General features: G+C 34.7%; 1 protein-coding gene across 1 annotated transcript; it reads right to left on the minus strand.

Moving 5' to 3' along the window:
* Positions 1 to 391: 391 nt before the first annotated feature.
* On the minus strand, positions 392 to 19,530 carry MS3_00008462 (uncharacterized protein). Its single transcript, XM_051216800.1, has 7 exons — positions 19,123 to 19,530; positions 18,926 to 19,085; positions 17,115 to 17,327; positions 11,760 to 12,101; positions 9,050 to 9,355; positions 3,853 to 3,973; positions 392 to 1,241 (listed from the first exon to the last, which is right to left on the minus strand). The coding sequence occupies exons 1-7, from the start codon at positions 19,290 to 19,292 to the stop codon at positions 865 to 867; spliced, it is 1,689 nt and encodes a 562-aa protein (XP_051065417.1). The 5' UTR covers positions 19,293 to 19,530; the 3' UTR covers positions 392 to 864.
* Between the last annotated feature and the right edge of the window lie 378 nt (positions 19,531 to 19,908).

Consider the following 19,908-nt stretch of genomic DNA (forward strand, 5'->3'; position numbering starts at 1 on the left):
GGTGAGGCAGCACATGGCGTCTGGTAGTTGCCGACTACTGGACGACAACTTACATCCTACTCTCTAGCCCCACCCACTCACCACTTCATCATCCACCACCTCAATGCTGTACAGTTCACATGCCGTTCTCACGGAACAACTGTGCGTACAATACATAGAACTTAGATCAATTTGGTGACGTGTTTGTTCACCTGGCTTGTTTTTGTTTGATCGTCTACTTTATGAAATGTTTTTTTCCCCAGAAATTTACCCCATTTCGAAATACGTTGTTCTCAATTTTATGGAATTTATTAACTAAGGTGTATAGATTTTTGTTGTTTTTAAACGGGCAAGTTTGTGTATTTTAATAATAAGTCATATTTCTATACACTATATTTTCTGAAATCATAAACTAACATAGAAGGCAACGTTTCACTGAATAAACATTTAGACATTAACATGTAAGCAAGAATTTAAAGAGTGAATGGTTGACACTGAATTTTGTTTGTAGAAAAGAAGTAATATACAACAAATTTATGGTTTATTAGCTTCATATAAAACTAAGGACATTTCATTAAAAGAACAAATGATGAAAGGCAATGATTAGAGAGAAAAATATTTTATTTTTTTCTACAAAGAAAAATGGGGAGCAATATGTAATTCATTATAGTTTGCATTAAAAATAGTTTAAAATACAAAACCGAAATGTTCTTATACTATAACTAAATAAGATATTTTCATTGTTAGTTAAATGTTGTGTGCTATTGTAAAGGGAAAAAAAACATTTGACAAGTACATATCTATGTTCTAGAGAAGAGATTAGTCAATGTGTTGTCCTAACAACAAAAAACCATAAATTCAATTAAGATTCTATGAAAATTAACATTAGTTTGATTTTGACAAATTTAAATCTGATTCTTTAAACAATGGATCCGTCACCCAGAGACGATCTAATCCAATTGAATTAGATAAACCATCATTTGGAATATCTACAGATGCTGTATCAGGACTAACTGCATTTGGTGATGATTCCGATCCACGAACTAAATCTAGACGTCGTAGTATTTGTAAAGATCTATTTGCATCGAATGATAAGTCGAATAATGGACCAGAGCCACCATTGAATCGTGAATTAAGAGAATCACCTGTGATTGGTGCACCAATTGAAGATGGTAATGAAATATGAGATTGAGGTGATAAGTGTTTAGCAATCCAAGATTCAGCGCGAAAACCCAACTGTACAGGAGTTAAGGCAGTATTGCCTAGAGAGAGGTAGATAATAAAACTTTAAACGATATATATATATATATATAACAAAATACTAAAAAATAGACAGTATAAATAATTTATGATCTGGTTCGAAGTTTACATATGGAGTTTATTTTCCACACTTCATACTAAGGGTAGTGAGAGGAAAATCAATCATATGATCGAAAATATCAAGATCACTAATAATGTATTGTAAAATAAGAAACTAAAATATATATAAGGGGCAGTGCTACATTATGAATTAGGAGCTCACAGAACATAATACCACCAAAAGTAAACCACTCAACATTTGGAAACTTTACCATTTCACGCACCTCATAATATCTTGCGTAACTTATATGAATGCAAACAATTACTGAAATCTAAATTAACTCACCTGCCAAACACTCGGGTATGGGTTACACCTTAAGTGTGAGAAGGACTAATGTTACTAAACAGTTGACCAACATTGGAGGTAGAGAAGAGTTCGAATCTCAGACTTAACCACAAAGCTATCACTCCACATAGAATTCTGGGTTGATTTGCTCTGAATAATCACATTAAACAGTTGCAAATAGACTGACTTTTGTAGTCAATTAAGTCAGTGAATGTCCGAAAACGAAGACATTAGTTAATAATCAAGTTATTCAATTCAGTAATTGGATTGATAAAACACGGATCAATGGATTCTGGATCCGTTATGTAGCGGTAAAAAGCATGATCCTCAAGTTCGATCATTCTGTATTTCTTAAAAAGAAACTAACCACAACTAAGGCAGTTCTCCAGTGTGCTTTTTATCATTTTAGCACTTTTTTGCACAGTCTTGAAAACCATTTTGCAATTGAACAGAATTACTTGTCGTCGGCTAGAGATTTCCTACTACTGACCTCCTCTGCCTGAGAAACTTCAACCAATTACTAAGGCCAAAAAGGGTTATAAATTAATGTGAGGAATCGAGATAAAGACTTAAGGTTAGAAGTTGGGGTTAGTAATTAGAGTTAGGGTTTCCACCACAAACTAACATCAACAGTAATGTCAAAATGCTATTTAAAAATATAGTTATATGAATTTTGAGCGAAAATCCTAGAATTGCTACCTTAAATGTGATTGATCCACTCAGAAATTATAGTGCTGCCCATTGTTAACACAAAGTAGGATTTTAAAGAATAGATCTTTGAAATAGAAAACAAAACCCTATGCGAAGATCATGTATTAGTCATTATCAACATAAAGCTAAGCACAGATGCGAGTTGGTTCAAACTGTAATACCACATTAGCACGACAAGATGAAGTATGTAAGAGATCGAAATAATGCAGTACCAATGATAATGAAAACAGTAAACCTTGAGAAAATGGTTTGAAAAGACAAAGTGGAAACGTATGCCTGAATAAGTCCTGAACTTCAAGATCGAGAAGAATATAAAGGGTGAATACACCTGCGCCACTACGAACGATTCTTAATCATGTCATCTAATGTCTCAAATCACTGATCGCGTTTATTACGCGAACCGCATCCAGGTAGTGCGCATCTACTAACATGGCTTAGACCAACAGTTAACGACTTCATGGATTGGTGAGGTGCCTTTGTTTGACCAACTTTAATTCCATTTTAACATCTTGGAGTAAGTCACTAGTAGACTGACTATTATAATTTAGTTTAAAAGAATTTATGGAGATTGGTTTAATTTATAGATTGTATTTGTTTAGTGAGAAGTCGTGAGTGTTATAACAGAACAAGTATTCAAATAGTCGAACTTTTATAACTGTCCTCCTAGCTGAAGTTATTGTTTATATTTCTGTCGTGTAATTAATAAAAATCCTTAAATTATTGTATTTTAGTATTATCCAGGTTGTAAATTTTCTCGTGATGCATAAACTGTTATATACCGTATCTTCCCAAAGTTACCGTTAATTAATTACGGACCCATTATCTAGTTTTCTTCCTCCACTTATGAACTAGTAATCCTCTTATTGTAATTTCTTAATTATGTTGATGTGTGGTCAAGATTTCATTCTACATAACTGTATGAGTTTCGAGTCATGATTGAGTATAATATAAAGTTAACAACTGACTTTCCTTTTGACTCAAGGCAAACGACAGGGAAAGGCTTGAGTGTAGCAGACCAATATGAACTTAGTTTGGGTAGGCTAAGGGTTAACGGTGTAATTCAGACGTATAATTGGTCACATCTACGACACTAGGCTACAAAAGAAATAGTAGAAGCGGAATAGAAAAATGTGTAATTATAATTCCGATTAATGACTTTAGCGTGAGATACCAAGCAGTGTGCTCAAGCAATAACAGTGACTAATGGAGTTCGCTACGAAATTGAATGGTCTTTAAAACGATCTTTGACAGGGTGGTGGATACCTGATGCTAAGGGATTTCATATCAGGATGAGATGGTTGACTAATGCTCCTTAGTTTTCAGTAGTACCCCAAATGAAATCAAACTACGAGTTTATATATAAGTTTAATCAGATGATTATGCTGTCTGTTGTCTCGAATGACGATCAAGGTGTTTACCAATCAATGAAAATCATTCACTGTATTGGTACAAGACATCTAACAGTGAAACTGATACAAAAATGAAAAAAACACCGGAATATTTTGTTTACTACTTACTGTCAGTAGGTCTTAACAATAAAGCATATGTAAGTAAAGCTGCTTTAAATTCTTGTTCATGCGCCAGTTTCAACAAAGTATTGATTGATTGTAGTCCAGAACTTTGACAACAAAGATATTGCTACACAATAATAATAATAATAATAATAATAATAATAATAATAATAATAATAATGGTAGGATAATTGACACAAAGTAATAATTTCGTAATATAATGTAAAAGCCACTCATGATTTCTACTGGTACATTACCAGAGGATATTAAAATTGCACGTTAGGTGGCTAGAAATAGTTAACAGGAAGAAGCATTAAACATACGTTTCGTGCTAGCCAACACTCGTCAGTAGTCTTGAGGGGACTGATGTTTCCTGGTGAATTTGGACCTGGGTCAGTAATGAGTTCCGCAGTCTGAGAGGTTACCACCGAGTTATTCAGACCGAGACTGACCTCTTCCTATAGGACTGAGATGAAATGATGTTTCCAGAAGGTTAATTTTGGTAGTGAATTTACAGGAAGATAGCAAAAGTTTAGTTAACTGGAATATATAAGTTTGATTTATCGATCCCATACACTTTTATGTGATCTTTGCGATATATCAATAAAGAGAATGAAAGTAATTAAAAAGAATCTTTATTTTAAGCCTGAAGCTCAATGAACTTAGTCAATTAACTATTGTTTTCCTGGTAACTTTGATGAGTTAAGTAAAATATCATAAAAAGCTATAACAGTTTTACATATGTAAATTTTATTGAGTAAACCATTTCATTATATACTATGTATCTTCAGAGCAGTACGAGTGAAAGCAATGATAGGGAGGCAAGGATGAAAACGTGAATTCACAATATTCTTGTAAGACTGTGAAACCAATGAATTAATAAAAAAAACCCATATTCTTAAATACTCATCGATGGTAGTAGTTTTTCTGACGTTACTGATTTATCTTGGTGAAGTTCCTGGGAAATTTGTTGACATAATAAGAGTAGAAAATGATGAACTTTGACTTTACAGATACTTTAGACAATACTATTTGTCTATTATTATTTCTAAGGATTGAAATGTTTCCAGTTATTAATATTTTTGTATTGAATGTGATCCATATCTATTGGCATATATCCATTCTGAGTGAATCGAATTGATATGACTGTTTGGTCACAACGTATTTAGAATAGACAGATTGTAGCTAGCAGTAGAACCAATGACGCAAGTTTCGTACTATTTTGAGTTCGCAGTTGGATGTTTGACTTCTAGTGTTGATGTTTACAGTGAGACTCGAACGTGGTACCTGCAAACCCAAATACGTACAAATTAACCAGTGGGCTAATGAGTTCGGACAGCCATTAAACGTGTCTATCTTGAAATTTTGTAACAAATAAGCCATAAATCAAGGCATTTGCTTAGAGTAGACATACGCCAACCAACATCGGTCAAATTTCACTCTTGAACATCAACCCTTGCGGATTTGTTGTACCGATTTAACAAGTTAATAGTTATCTGAATTCAGTAGATTAGCGATTAACGCATTGTAGGTGTATGAGGCGACAACACTGGTATGTGATAAGCACACCCAAATAACGAGTCTCAAATAAGAAGGAAGCTCTCCAATTTCATTCTAAATTTGGTAAAACAATACTATACTGTCGAACTAGTTTGATAGAGCCTTTCAGATGTTTGCGCAAAATTCAAAACGGAGTGAAAGGTAGCTTGCATTTCATTAAAATGACCATATGAAGTTCTTAATATGCCTAAAACTGATTGAAAAATATCCATTTTAGAGTCTCAATGTGATATGGTGTGTAAGCTAAATAAAAAAGGAAACTGTTCCAGAAGCAGATTATTTCCGAAACGCTAATTACTCATGATTCAGGGTATATTCAAGTGTATTAGTGTGGTCAGAATTATTCATTCACGTTAACTATAATCTATAACCCTAATCCCCCAAACTTTAATCCCCGAAATTAAAATTTTGACACCAACTCCTAATCCAAAGTTGCGACTGAGATTTTAGCCTCAACTCCTAATTTCTAACCTTGACCTTTTTTCTTTAATCATATTAATAAATTCAACGTGTAACGGTGTTGTATCCCGATGAGAATAATGAATGGTAGTTTTTGGGATCCATTTATGGACCAATATCATGAGTATATTTTCATCGCATAATTGTTATGTAACTAAACTGTTCATATTCATGCCCCTCTTATTATGAGCTTTATGTTGACCTATGAACTATTATTGTACGATTTACCATTCATGAATTATTCCCTATCTGTTAATCGCTACCTCCCTCATTGACAGCCACTTCTGGCTAATTATTGTACAAATGTTATTTTCTATTTTATTGGTACGTTGTGGTCTGCTTGATTGGTATATAAACAGAGTATGTTTGAAATATAATGATTCATATTGCAGAGGCTGAGACTGGTGTTCCGGACTCAACTGGCTGGGCTAGACAGGAAGCAGGGCCAATCAGAACTTTAGGCCGTTCTTACGTGTTTACGCGTCTTTGGTCCGATCGATATAATTCGCTTCGCTCCAATCTGCAGTCCACAAGTTATAACAAACGGTTAATTATCTATTCCAAAACTGTTTACTGATTGTAATTTTATCAACTATTCCCATTGTAATTTCTGAGTAAACACTAAGTTTTTGATTAACTGATAAGTGTCTCAAGGTCGTCAGTATAGTATAATTTTACATTAAATTTCAAATATTCGGTGGTCAACAAACCGATATCGAGGGTCAATAAAAAATTATCTGATGACGGAAGCACGTGATTGGTCAAGGAATGGCTTTATTTTGCAAGGAATAAAATATTAATGTTATAATCTCTTTCTTCTTACGGTTATGACCCAGCTATTCCTATTGCTTAGTAATCTTGGACACTAAATCACTCGACAAGACCCCAAATCAGAACACGGTTGAACGGGAAAGAGATTATATTCCAAATAACAGGGTTAGATGGAAGTAAGAAGCAAGTCAGAAACACAATAGGGAAAACGTCAGTATATTTAGAGTTTTTTACATAAGAAGATTCCAGAGTATTCTCCAACTATCGACTAGTGCTGATTGGATAAGAATTAGCTAATCAGCGTGCACCAAAGCAATCGTGAATTGAGCATGCTTTAATCCGGTCTATGTCCCGCTAACACCTCCCCTTTGAGCAGATTCGTAGGATCTGGTGCTAGGGTCCAACTGCAACCGAGTGACTGGTCTGTGCTTTCGATTAGTCCATCGTCTAGGCAATAGAGAAGTATCACTTTTTTCTTGCACAGAAACTGACGTGTCTGTTCCCGGCGTTTTGATTTTTTTTTTAAAAAAAGTATGCATAACTTTTAATTCTCCAACATTCTCCTCCTCCGCGAAACAATGTCGGATCCTTATATCTCCAAGTTACAAATAATAGGACTTTATTTAAACGATGTTTCTCGCATTGAATGTCGGATCCACTAGAAATGACTAGATGATAATGAACGACCTTTGATTTGAGGTCAGAGTTTAATTCTTCTGAAGCATTACTTTCAAATCCATTAGGAATTTCATCAGTGGATAATGGATCATTACGGAAATCAACATCTAACAAAATTAAATTAGACTTTTGACCATAATTTGACCCAGCCGACATATTTTCCTCATTTTTATAAAAAATTTCAACAAAATTACATGCATTATTCTGAAAACCCATATCTGATACATTGTCATTAGAAATCGGATAAGCTGATTCAATATAAATTTCTGTCTCACAATGATTTTGAGTAACATTCGGTATAATTGGGTTCATCGTGTCACTGCAGTTATTTTCTGAATACGAGTCCCCATAGCTTTTCCGGATAATATCACGTGGACCATAATTTTGTTCTACCTGAAATTTATATTCAGAGCTAGACAGGACCAGTAGTGTTTCATTCAATTCTGGACTCCGGGCTTCGTCTACAGGGTCTGGCTCTTGATCATCTCGTATTGCCACAACTTTATGAGCATTCAGCACAGTATTTTCTTGCTGTGAGCCGGACACGTTACAAATATTACGTTCTGATTCAGGTATAAAGGGATTTGAACCCTCCACTGGATATGCTTCTGAAATGTCTGTTACTGCATCATAAACAGATTTCTTATTTTCTGGTCGAGTGAAAAGTGTGCTCAATAGTTGTTGTTGCAAGGCTAACAACTTCTGCTGGTGCTGTAATATTAACCGCAACTGTTCTAAAGAAATCGCCATTTTTCTTTAGTTTTTCCCCGTCGCCACTGTTATAATCTCTTTTCTTACAGTTATGACCCAGCTATTCCTATTGCTTAGTAATCTTGGACACTAAATCACTCGACAAGACCCCAAATCAGAACACGGTTGAACGGGAAAGAGATTATATTCCAAATAACAGGGTTAGATGGAAGTAAGAAGCAAGTCAGAAACACAACAGGGAAAACGTCAGTATATTTAGAGTTTTTTACATAAGAAGATTCCAGAGTATTCTCCAACTATCGACTAGTGCTGATTGGATAAGAGTTGGCCAATCAGCGTGCACCAAAGCAATCGTGAATTGAGCATGCTTTAATCCGGTCTATGTCCCGCTAACAATTAACTACTGGTAAGCTTGATCTCCTGAAGGATAGACAAATATACTGTTGGGGAGATCTAGAATATTCCTCTAAAAGAGACCCAAAGGGGCCCTGAAAACGCCAGTAAGCATTGCTATCCAATCAGCATTGAATCGGAGTTTCTCAGAAACATATAGAGAGTGAAGAGTCATGTGTCACATTTCTGACTGGATGATTACCTATCCTGCTACTATGTTTTGTAGGGTTCCAGAATCTTCCGGAAGCCCAGGACCGTTAGAAATACTGCAAATAATCTCGATTTTCTATACATAGAATAACCTTGGAGTGGACCTTTTTTTTCCCAAATTTCGCGCATTTTCTCTTGTGTTAACGTTGTCGAGTAGATTTAACTTAGGCGATATAGAAGAGCTCAAGAAACCAATTCAGGCGTTCAGTTAGAAGATTTATCACATAAACATATCAATGAGCGCTTATAGACATGAATTGGTTTAACCTAATAAACTTTCTTAATGTTTTTTTCTCTCGAGTAACCGGACTTGTATACAGGAATAGTGAGTATCACAGTATCAACTCGCTAACATTACAAAACTAACAATTAATATAATTAAAATTTTATTTTTATGTAAACATTTAAAATAACAACTTACCATATACTTTAAGTTATTAGCTAAATTAGTTTGTGCACGCCAATAACGAACCCATACAATGGATAGTGTAGTAATAGCACAAGAAGTTGCAGCCATAGACCAAGCTAATACTAAATCATAATTATTTGAATTAAATAACCAAGCGATAGGACTAATTACACCTAAACAACATACAGCTGTAGTTGTACTTAATAAAATAGCTGAACGTGAACTTTTACTCAATGGAATTGTACGTAAATTTGGTAAAAGATATAAGAGATTATCAGCAAAAGTTGAATTACGTACAATACCTGTAACAGGTACATTCTAAGAGAGGAGGGGGAAAGAAAAACAAAAAACATTTTTTTGAAAAGAAAACAGACTTTATGAATGGGATGATGAATAAAGTTTATTAATACAACTGTAAAGAAAGTTGTTAAAAGCCGTTGTATTCTCGTTGGAGGTGCTATGTCTGGGTGTGTGTCACTATCAGTTCTGATGTGTCCGATGCCTTACTGCTTATACTTGACAAGCATGAACTACTGCAATTTCTCGATCCTACTGCATACACTTTTAGATCAGAACTACTACTGCAATTTCCACGACGCGAAGTGAAAACATAAAGACTGGTACAAATGAAGATTTCAGTAGTTTAAAAATCCTAACAGAATATTAAAAAATAAGGAATATTTGAGCGAACAAATGTCTCTAACAGCTTCATCATCAGGCTCTACAGTCATAAGTCCATAATTATTGTACTATTTTACAAAGGCCAAAATAAGGCATGCTCGTTAACTAAACAATGTTAAATATCAAAAACGGCGAAAAAGACAAAACGAATTGGTGGGGAAAAAGGAGGATAAACGGTTTACAATATCTAGTTTAGGTTTATGGTGATCCAGTCGCGGACCAATGTAAACATAGAGGCTGAATATACCTCTTTTAGAGACATAGGTTAAGTTTTCTGAAGTTGATTCAGATGGCTTCATCTATGTAGAAGAGTCATAATTTAACTCTTTTAGATGGATGTGTTTGGAACTTGATACAAAACTGAGAAAACGTAATCTATTTTAATACGATATTCACTATCTGCTAAGTATAGAGCTGTTAGTAGGTTTTGTGATCCCTTTCCCCAATCATGGCGGTGAATTCCCACGCAAACATAAAGCCCTCTGAAAACGGTATATGTGACATGTAACATTGTTTAGTTCGCTACAATACCTTATTTCGGTCTTTGTAAAATAACACTATAATAACATTATATAGAGCTTGACAGTGAAATTATTGAAAATGAAGATTTATTGACCTTCCAAAAACGTTTTCATAAACAAGTTCAAAAGCATATCGCCTTTGGACTAAAATATGATCATTTATATGTTTATTTTTACACACAATAATACCTTAAATACAGGAAAATACATAAAGTTACTGTAAAAACACATTATAGTTCATCTAGTAGTGCTGTGTTCCCTGAGTTAGACGAATTAATTAAGTAGGAGCTTCCATTGTCATTCTGAACAAAATAACCGGGGTTTACTTTATATAGAAGTGAATTTCTCCATAAGTGTTATATCATTCGTTCAGATGACCTTGTTTGCGGATGACTGTTTTCATACGTCCCCTTATTCTAATGAGGAACATTTAATTGAAACAGTTTGTGGGGTTGATTTGAAATCCATCTTTCGGTAGTCTTGTATAAGTTCCCCAGGGGCATGTACTGAGGCCTTAGTCACGTCAAAACTAAAATCTCTTTTATATGTTCAAAAAACAGCTTGTTCTCCCCTTGGATCTACCCTAATAATACTGATTTATTATTATCAAGAGTAGTGCAGTTCATGTTGCTGTTTATTATCTTAGTATTTTCTTATCTCCCGATTTGTCCAGTTTGAAATCTCTCTATCTTAACAAGCAAATGTATAGTTAGACTATTCAAAATGCATAACATCGGTATATATGTCACATGAGTTCTAGTAAACTCAATCTCCCAAAAATTATAGATGATAATTGTGTTTTGTCCATTGTCTTAACATCCCTCACTACATAGTTATTACAATAGTGATGTTACCTAGGACGATAATTAAAGCTTTGCATCCACAATTAGGCGTTTGCTGGGGGTCCTGAAGGTACTGAGTCTGATCTTCGACAAGATTTTGACTGAATACTGTCGAAAAGTTTCAAACTAGGACGAAACAAATGTTCATTGCTCCTTATCTTCAGTGGTATCCTTAAATGAGACTAGTTACCTTTTCAATGTTAACCATTCACATGACGTTGAGATAATATATAAGGGTTGATCAAACCAGAAGTCCATCTTTATATGAACAAATTATACTAAGGTGGAACTTGTCTACGGTCTTCAAAACAATTGTTAATTAAATACTAACCAAGGAACAGGGTATTTTGATGTTCTTCCAAAATTTTTATCTTAAAAATGATATATCCAGTAAAAGTGACCTGTCAATGATTGAAGACAGATATATTGAGTTATATTAAATGAGAGTGACTACTTTATACTGTAAACTGCATTTCACTTATTGATTGGTTTGTAACTTATTTCAATGAACTATCTTAGTTGTGATATCGGTTTCGTGTTTGAACAATCGGATTTAAGTGACTTGATCACAATAATTTACGTTATAACAAAGGGATTCATAAATATTAATGTAAACACTTACAACATTTAATTGAATGACACAACAGACTGAAAAAAGATACTTCAAATCTTACTTACTTCGAACAGTTTCAAGTCTAAATTATGACTATTTTTTCTTCGAACACACATTAATACTCGACTGAAATAAAATAAATCCGATTTAGTAGTGAATGAATCCACTGATTCATAACCATGTATATTTGGAGAATAACTACGTTTTATTGATCGTTCCAATATATTAAACAGTTGAGAAACTCGTATGAATACTTTTTTAAATGTGCTTTGTTTACGTTCATGGTGGGTCGATATGGAATCAGTCAAATTGGAAATAGTAGAACAAGCTGGAGTAGCATTAAAATTTGGATGAAATCCACGAATCCAAAAACGAAGTACATCATAATCGTCCGGATCGACATAAGCCTTAAGTTATTGGCAAAGAAAATAAAAACGACAGAAAAACTGGTATATTGGGTCCGCTGGGAATCGGTCAAATAATAAATGCACGTGACTGGATAAGAAATAACGTGCATTTCTAAGGGATGAGACATACAGCACTGGTGGCTTGATTTTTAGGATAACAAAAGCACTGGAAGAATGATGGATTAGTAAAGGACAACTCAAGGAAGATGTACAAATGGCTATTAATTTTTGATGATAGACCGACAGTAAGTGAAAAAAGGAAACTAAGAAGTACAGAACAACTATTTCTCACTAATTTAGGATTCATGGAAAATAGTGCAATATATACTACTACGATACAGGGATAAACGCTTTTCATGATACAACACAACCAATTCAATTATTTTTAATGATATTGGTGTATAGTAGACAACTGGTTTCAAGAGTTTCTTTCACATTTAGGACATAATTTCCTTTTTCAGAAATAAAAACAAAAAAGTTATGAGGGGTTTAGAATTTGATGGGAGACAAGTAATGGATGCATTTGGACCATTGAAAACGATTTAGAGCCGTGTCAAAGTATCTAACACCGGTTACGATAACTATGCGGACCTCAACCAGGTGGTCTATACCTATTAACATGGCAAAGTCCAATTGTTAGTGACTTCATGGTTCGATGCCATGTTTTGGTCAACCCTAACTTCCTTCCAGTCTATTCGTACGCCAGAAAACATAGCCCATCGAGGAAGGTGGTGGTTAAGAATACATAACAGATATCTCAACCACCTCAGTTAGTGAAGATTTACTACCTTATCAATCGATTTACCATCTTTGCCTAGTACTGTGTTCCTAACCCTAGTATTGCTAATTCCGTGGTTCCAAAATATACAAGCAATGCTTCGTAGACACCTATGATCGAATACTAGTAACCTACGAATATCATCTATTCTTAGTCGTCATTTTTTACATCCATAAAGTAGGACAGAGAAAACTAATGTACAGTAAACTCCACCTTTGGTCGGAAGAAGGATATCTCACCTACTCCAATAAGTGGCGCAAGTTAACAAAAGCCAATTGAACCTTCTCAATCCGTGTAGAGATTTCGTCAAACACCAGACCACCAGTACTGATGAGACTCGGTAGGATACGGGAATATTGAGAAATACTAATATTTCTCCAACCCGATCGTAGTTATTACCTAGACGTGGTGGTCGGGCTTGTATATCGTGATAACCAAATCAAGGTAAATTGACTGGAATACTTGTCCTGTTAGGTTCTACCATAAAGGTCGGTTGGAAAACAGTTGGATTAAAAGTAGCAATCTAAGGTCCGAGTAAAACGTCGTACTGCTAACTGTACCAGGGTATCCTTCAGATAACCAGAATCTGTGGTGATACTGCTTCACTACAGCGGAAGAAGGTCGGTCCTAATAATAATATACACTAACTTGCTCCATGGGTTTCTATCACTGATGACGGTCCGAAAAATATGAGGATAACATATCAAGGACTATTTATAAGGAAGCAGTATGTGACGGCACTTAATTAGCTGTTGATAAGTCTTTTAACCAAGCGCATCTAATAACCCCAGGCTACATTTACACGGGAACTTGAACATGAGGGGAAAGGCGCAAAGACTGGTGATGAGGATTTATTTGACTCACAAAATAAATCGAATTGATTTAAGAATTATTATATCCCGGAGAGAATTATGAATGGTAACTTTTGAGAACTATTTTAGGACTAATATTACACGTATATTCTTAATGTATAACTATTCAGTAGCTAGATTGTGTACATCTATACTCCTCTTATTACAAACTTTATTGTGACCTATAAACTATTATTATACGATTTACCGTTCTTGAGTTATGCCCAGTCTATTAATTTCGGTCTTCCACATTCATAACTACTTCTGGCTAGATCTTGTGCAAATGTTATTTTCTGTTTTATGGTACGATGTGGTTTGTTTGGTTTGTATATAGACCCAATATGTTTGAAGTAAATGATTCATATCACAGAGGCTAAGATTGGTGTTCTGGACTCAACGGGCAGGGCTAGGCAGGAAGAAGGACTGGTAAGGACTCTAAACTGCTCTTAAGGGTTTAAGCGCCATTGGTCCGGTCGATAAGTCACTGTTCTCTAATTGGCGGTATCATTACGTTACATATTGACAGGGGCACAGGGCCACAAGTTATAACAAAAATACACCACATTTTATATGATTTACTTAGTTAATTTAACAGTCAAATTTGTATAAACTGAACTGAGTTGTGTTTAACAATAATAATTCAATAACCTACTGTGTGAACACAGTGTTATACAATTAAGTATCTTTAATCCTTCTTATGATGTGAATGCATGTCACACATGATTGGAGAAAAAAAAAATCAATTTTATATGTCATCTTCATTCCAATTGATTAAGCTATTAATCGCCATACCAGTTGTCCCTTGGGTTCTGGGGTCATGCTTCCAAGTTGCCAAGACCACTACTAAACGATTTCCCACATAGGTACCTTAGGAAGAAGTGTTTTTCCAGGATGCAGGTGACCAGAAAGTGACAACTACTGACACACCGCTAACATCACTTGAAATCACGTGGTTCACAGTTAAGTCCTTTCGTTAATTAATAATAATAAGTATGAGGGATCATTCATTACATATCGTCAAATACTATTTGTTGGACAAGCCATATGAGTAGTTCCCATTTATTTATTTAAACACACAAATATTGGTACAAGGATAAATATAAATGCATCACACTTTGTCATTCGACCTGCATGAGGACTGGGATATTGTCCGGGTGCCCAAACCGAAGCAGATCCGGGATTAAATGTAATAAGTGAGGTACAGTAACAAATCTCTAAGTCGGAACTAACAAATATACGAACTCTACAACTTCCTTTCAGGTCACAATAATCCAAGCTGTCAATGATGGGTATGATGACGTAATACTGAAGTATTTGAGACGTTTCGGTTTACAATTGAAGGTGTATCACGAGACGCTAAGAGTTCACAGCAGAAATACTGAAACATTATCAGGCTAAAAGTGTAAACTATTTCAGATAAATGAGCAACAACAAAGAGCATTAGCGGTAACGAATTTCCGATGATTAATTCTGATAAACTTTATCTAGAAAATTAAAGATTATAAGTTCAATCCCTTTAAAAACCAATAATTCCAACTGATGATAGACTTTAATCTAATAACAAAATCAATGTTTAAAATTCCTTGGAATTTAGTAATATTTTCACCAATATAAACTTATTTATTTCATGATTTCTCTCCAGAGATGTTTATAACCCATAAGTAAAAGTAATAATTATTTAAAATTAACATACATCATATAAGAGAGTAATGAAGATGAATAAAACAACAGTAGCATGTATGAAGGAATTATAGAACGTTGAAGTGGATGAATGTTTGTATGCTATGAAAGGGGAAAGTTCCATAAAATTTTTAAGAAATACAAGTTTCTAGAGAATGAAAATGAAGATTGATAATAAAAGTTACTGAACAACAAGCGTAAAATCGAATAAATTAATAGAGTAAAATGAGTAAAGCTCAAGAAAATCACTCAAGAATAGATGAAAGGGAGCTTATAATTGAGAACATGGAATAATATACTACTTAAGAATAATAAAAAGCAGAAGTTACCATAATAGTGAGAGATTAACAACTGTATCCTTTCGAATACAGTTTCAGTTTCAACCTTCTAATAGCGATGAGCTTGGTGAAACAGAAAAATCTAAGTTCCTCAAGTACTGATTGTTTTGAATGACCTTGGGGTATTAATACTGTCCACTATCAAGCGGATAACATGGAATTACACTGTCAGAAACAGGTTGGTCTTATAATCTCATTTGTTGTGGAATGTGCTCGGAGATACGAATAAGTATTCTCCTTTCTGTTCTCCCAATGTAAGTAGTTTGGCCCGGACAAGTAAACCGGTAGATACAATTGAGGTAACATGTGACGAGAATTTGTCCACTTTTGTTTGTCTCAATGAGCAGTTTACCTGATAAAACGAGACTAGCTTGGCGACTGGATACTTCTTTTTTACTGTAGCACTTAGTTTAGAATTAATTATACTGACTGTTTCATCACATTTGAAGCTAATACGTAAAAGACTGGCTTTTTCTCGACCGCATCATATTCGATTCCCTTTTTTTGTTATCCCATACTTACTGAACTTTTGTGGGTAACCATTATCTAGCAAATACTTTTCGGATAATTAAAATAAACCTTAGTATCATTGAGTAAGAAAACGAGAATTCAGAGAGGAAAATTTTCTTTTCGACGAAATCATTTATTTAAGCTGTACTCTAATCAGTTATTATTATTACTTTATACAAGTTTTCTCGATTATTATTCAGTTTATTACTATAACCTTTATGTTTGTCATTTTTCCTCATATCTATCAATTGGACTATTATCTGACTCATAAATTATTTTATTCCTTACCCCTTGATTAGTACGTAACCTCATTGTTATTTAGTCTCGAATCAATTTGTGATGCAATCTTTTCTATATTTTCCATATAACTATATATATGAATGTACAGCTTAGGTAAAAGGTACTTTTCAATCATAACTAACTATTCCCTAATCTTATCTTTTGAACATATTTTCAGTACACGGTTGAGTAGTGTTTTGACCAAAGCTTCTTTGTGACTTATTAGACAGAAGCTAATGAAATCCAACTAAAGTCCACTGCGTATCTTTTCGCCAAATACAAAGCTTTATTTAGCCATCTGAATTGTGCTGGATACCAATATCAAGGAACTGAGATTTATCACTATGCCCGTGTCCCATTGTAAATCGTATTTCAGGGTACCCTTAATTGAGAAGATTCAGTAAAAATTAGTTCCAAAGATGAAATTCTTATCACTATTTGGCAACTGTTTGGGAAATATTGAGAAAAAAGTGTATGGGTTACAAAATGTATGCTGGCGTGTAGTTGACTTTCTAAGTTTTTTTTGGCAATTAGGGGTGTTTTAGGTATCAAAAAGTCAATATAAAAAAAAACTCACTATCAAACCATGATGTTTTGATTTGATTGAGTTGCACGCTTTTTGTAATTGTTGTTGAGGTATTTCAATAAAGCCAGCTATAGGAGCAATATCTGCTAACCGACGAAGAAGCCAGAATTCTCGGTCAAGTTCATTCGCATTATTAGCTGTATCAATAGAAGACGAACTGGTCCCTTCTGAATTATTTGAAACATCAAGAGGATGTGATAGAACCTTTCCGAGTGAGCAAAGATAATAATAACGTGATATAAGTAATTATTTTTAATGAAAAATTATTTAGGATCGTTTTTTGTGCTTTCCAAGTGACATGCAAACAGAATGAAAGTTGTCACATTGCATTTTGGTAAACTGACATAGGATAGTTTTTATTACCATGAGTAGTGGTGAGTTGAGTGATTTTAGTAGTGTATCAGCAGTTGTCACTTTCCATTCGCCTACACTATGGAACGATATTTTTCCTTGTGACTCCTGTAAAGGAAATTGGACTAGTAGTTGTCTTGGAGACTTGAGAGCGTGACCGCAGAACCCGAGACAATTGTTTGTGACTAGACACACGGTTGATAATGGGGTTAGTGAGACCATAAATCTTTATCGAAGTAGTTGGAAAATACATTAAACATGCATAGCCACCTCGTACTCCACCGCAAAATGCTGATTGGCACAGGAGTAGGTTTGAACAAAATCAAGGATCGGCAGATTGAAACACCAACTTATGAAGTGATAGACTGTTGGTCTGGACAGTGTCAAAAGGTAGAAACGACCCGGTTCGAACTCGCAGTATAATCGAAACCTAGGGTTGAATGTCCTAGGTGGCATTTCAAAGTCAGTAACAGTAGCCACTAGTTTTTACTGAATTGCTAATTTTAGTGGTTGACTACATAGTCACAGATGCTTGTAGAAAGTAGGGTGGCATGGAACAACCACAGCCCTATTGTAACAATATGGATGTAGTGTGTCTGAATGCTAAGTTAATGAGTATCTGGTTGTAGAGTCAATTTAAAACTTACTTAAACGAACTCCCGCGAGTTAACTGATCCATTGTGATAACTAAGATGATCTGATTTCAATATTTGTAAAGCGATAAGAGGCGTGGTTGACATATTTATCAACACCGCTCAATTTCACCATCTAAATTAAACCTATTTACGACATTAGGAAGGCATCTACAGCACTACGTCTCCCAATAACTTGAAAGTTGTGAATCAGGACTTAAGCAAATTAGTAGCCTACTTTTCAGATGTGCCCGAGGGTTTTGAAAAATATGGAAGCCAAGTGAGATTCCAACGGAGTAAACACTGATGTTTATTGTTTTGGTTTAAGCCAGATAAATTTACACAGACAGTGAGTTCTTTTTTACCAGACGGGTTGAAGTGTGGAAGAATTTTTTTACTGATTTAAAATACAGTAAGTCAACCATAAAGTAACGACTTTGGAAATGAAACAATTGTAACCAATCCAGACGCAGAAAATGCGACTCGATTTCAATGCTTATAACCTTAAAAAACTACTACAGTTTTAATCTATTTTTCACTCAAAGCGACATCCAGACAACTCAGAATATACTGCTATGTAAAAACCCATGTGCAATATCGCCATAGAGTATAGATTTCTCCAAATAGGATTTATAGAATACGAATTCGTAAAGCAATACAAAGCTAGCAACACATGAGTCAACTACACTGTTATATGTAAACATTAAAACTAATGTGAGAAAGAATCTAACGAACTGGATAAAAGGACCCGAACTAGTTGTTTGTTTTCACACTCACCAGGCGGAGTAGATTGAAATCTAAAGATTAGATACAACTTACCGAGAATTCACTCTGAAGAATTTGAAACTGACTTTCAAGCTTTCTATCAAGAAAGACAGCTATTTTCTCGAAGCTTTTTCTTTCGAATGGTAATACTGTACTACTATCCTGTAAAAGTTCTCGAACAAGCGCCCTACGGGTGAGTGGTATATAGGCATTTCTATTGAGGAAATATTTGCACGCTAAAAACAAAGTACTTTAATGCAAACTGCGTTGTCGCTGGAGGATTTCGAATAGAGTCCAAAGATTCGACTACCTTTGATTTCCTGAATACACTGAAGATTGTAGATTTCGGGAAAAGCGGTATGGAGGAAGGCCTAATTTTTCTTTTCAAGTAAGAATAAGAAGTTCTTAAGATATCTTTCATTGTCCATTTACATGTGAAATAGTAGCGTATTCATCAAAACCCGCGGTGAACTAATCCCATATCTTTGTTGCTAGCTTCTTGTTTATAATTTATTTGAACTTTTCCCGTTGCAACAGTAAAGATTGAAAGAACGATTTTAGTTATGAATCAAAATCAGTAGTTGTTCAACCCTTTTAAGGAGTAAGACTTCCAAAACTCGATCAGTAATACATATTATAAGGCGTGTCCACGTTCCAACCTGATTTATTCAACATATATCTTTCTAGTAGACCCACTGAGACTGTTGTTAAGACTGAATCATGGCAGTTTTGGAGGGTTTTCAGCCACACATGTCATGCCATAGGTTGCTTCTGAGTCTTATGTTGTAGATGGCATAGGTCTTGTGTTTACTAGCGTTCCGTGTAATACTTAAAGTTGAGACCACGAAGTGATCTTATAGCTCATCTTTGGATACGCCTCAAAGTATTCATACAATCTGAGCTGAAAGATAAAACAAGATATTTTCATGCTCGAAGTTTAACCGATTAAGACTCAAAAGTTAGTTGAAAAATTCCAACTATCGGGCTGTCTAAAAATTCCCTTCAGATTTTTTAGTACATTCGCCCTAAAGGGATTC

This window comes from Schistosoma haematobium, chromosome 6 (genome assembly GCF_000699445.3).
Source record: "Schistosoma haematobium chromosome 6, whole genome shotgun sequence".
NCBI classification, from domain to species: Eukaryota; Metazoa; Platyhelminthes; class Trematoda; order Strigeidida; family Schistosomatidae; genus Schistosoma; species Schistosoma haematobium.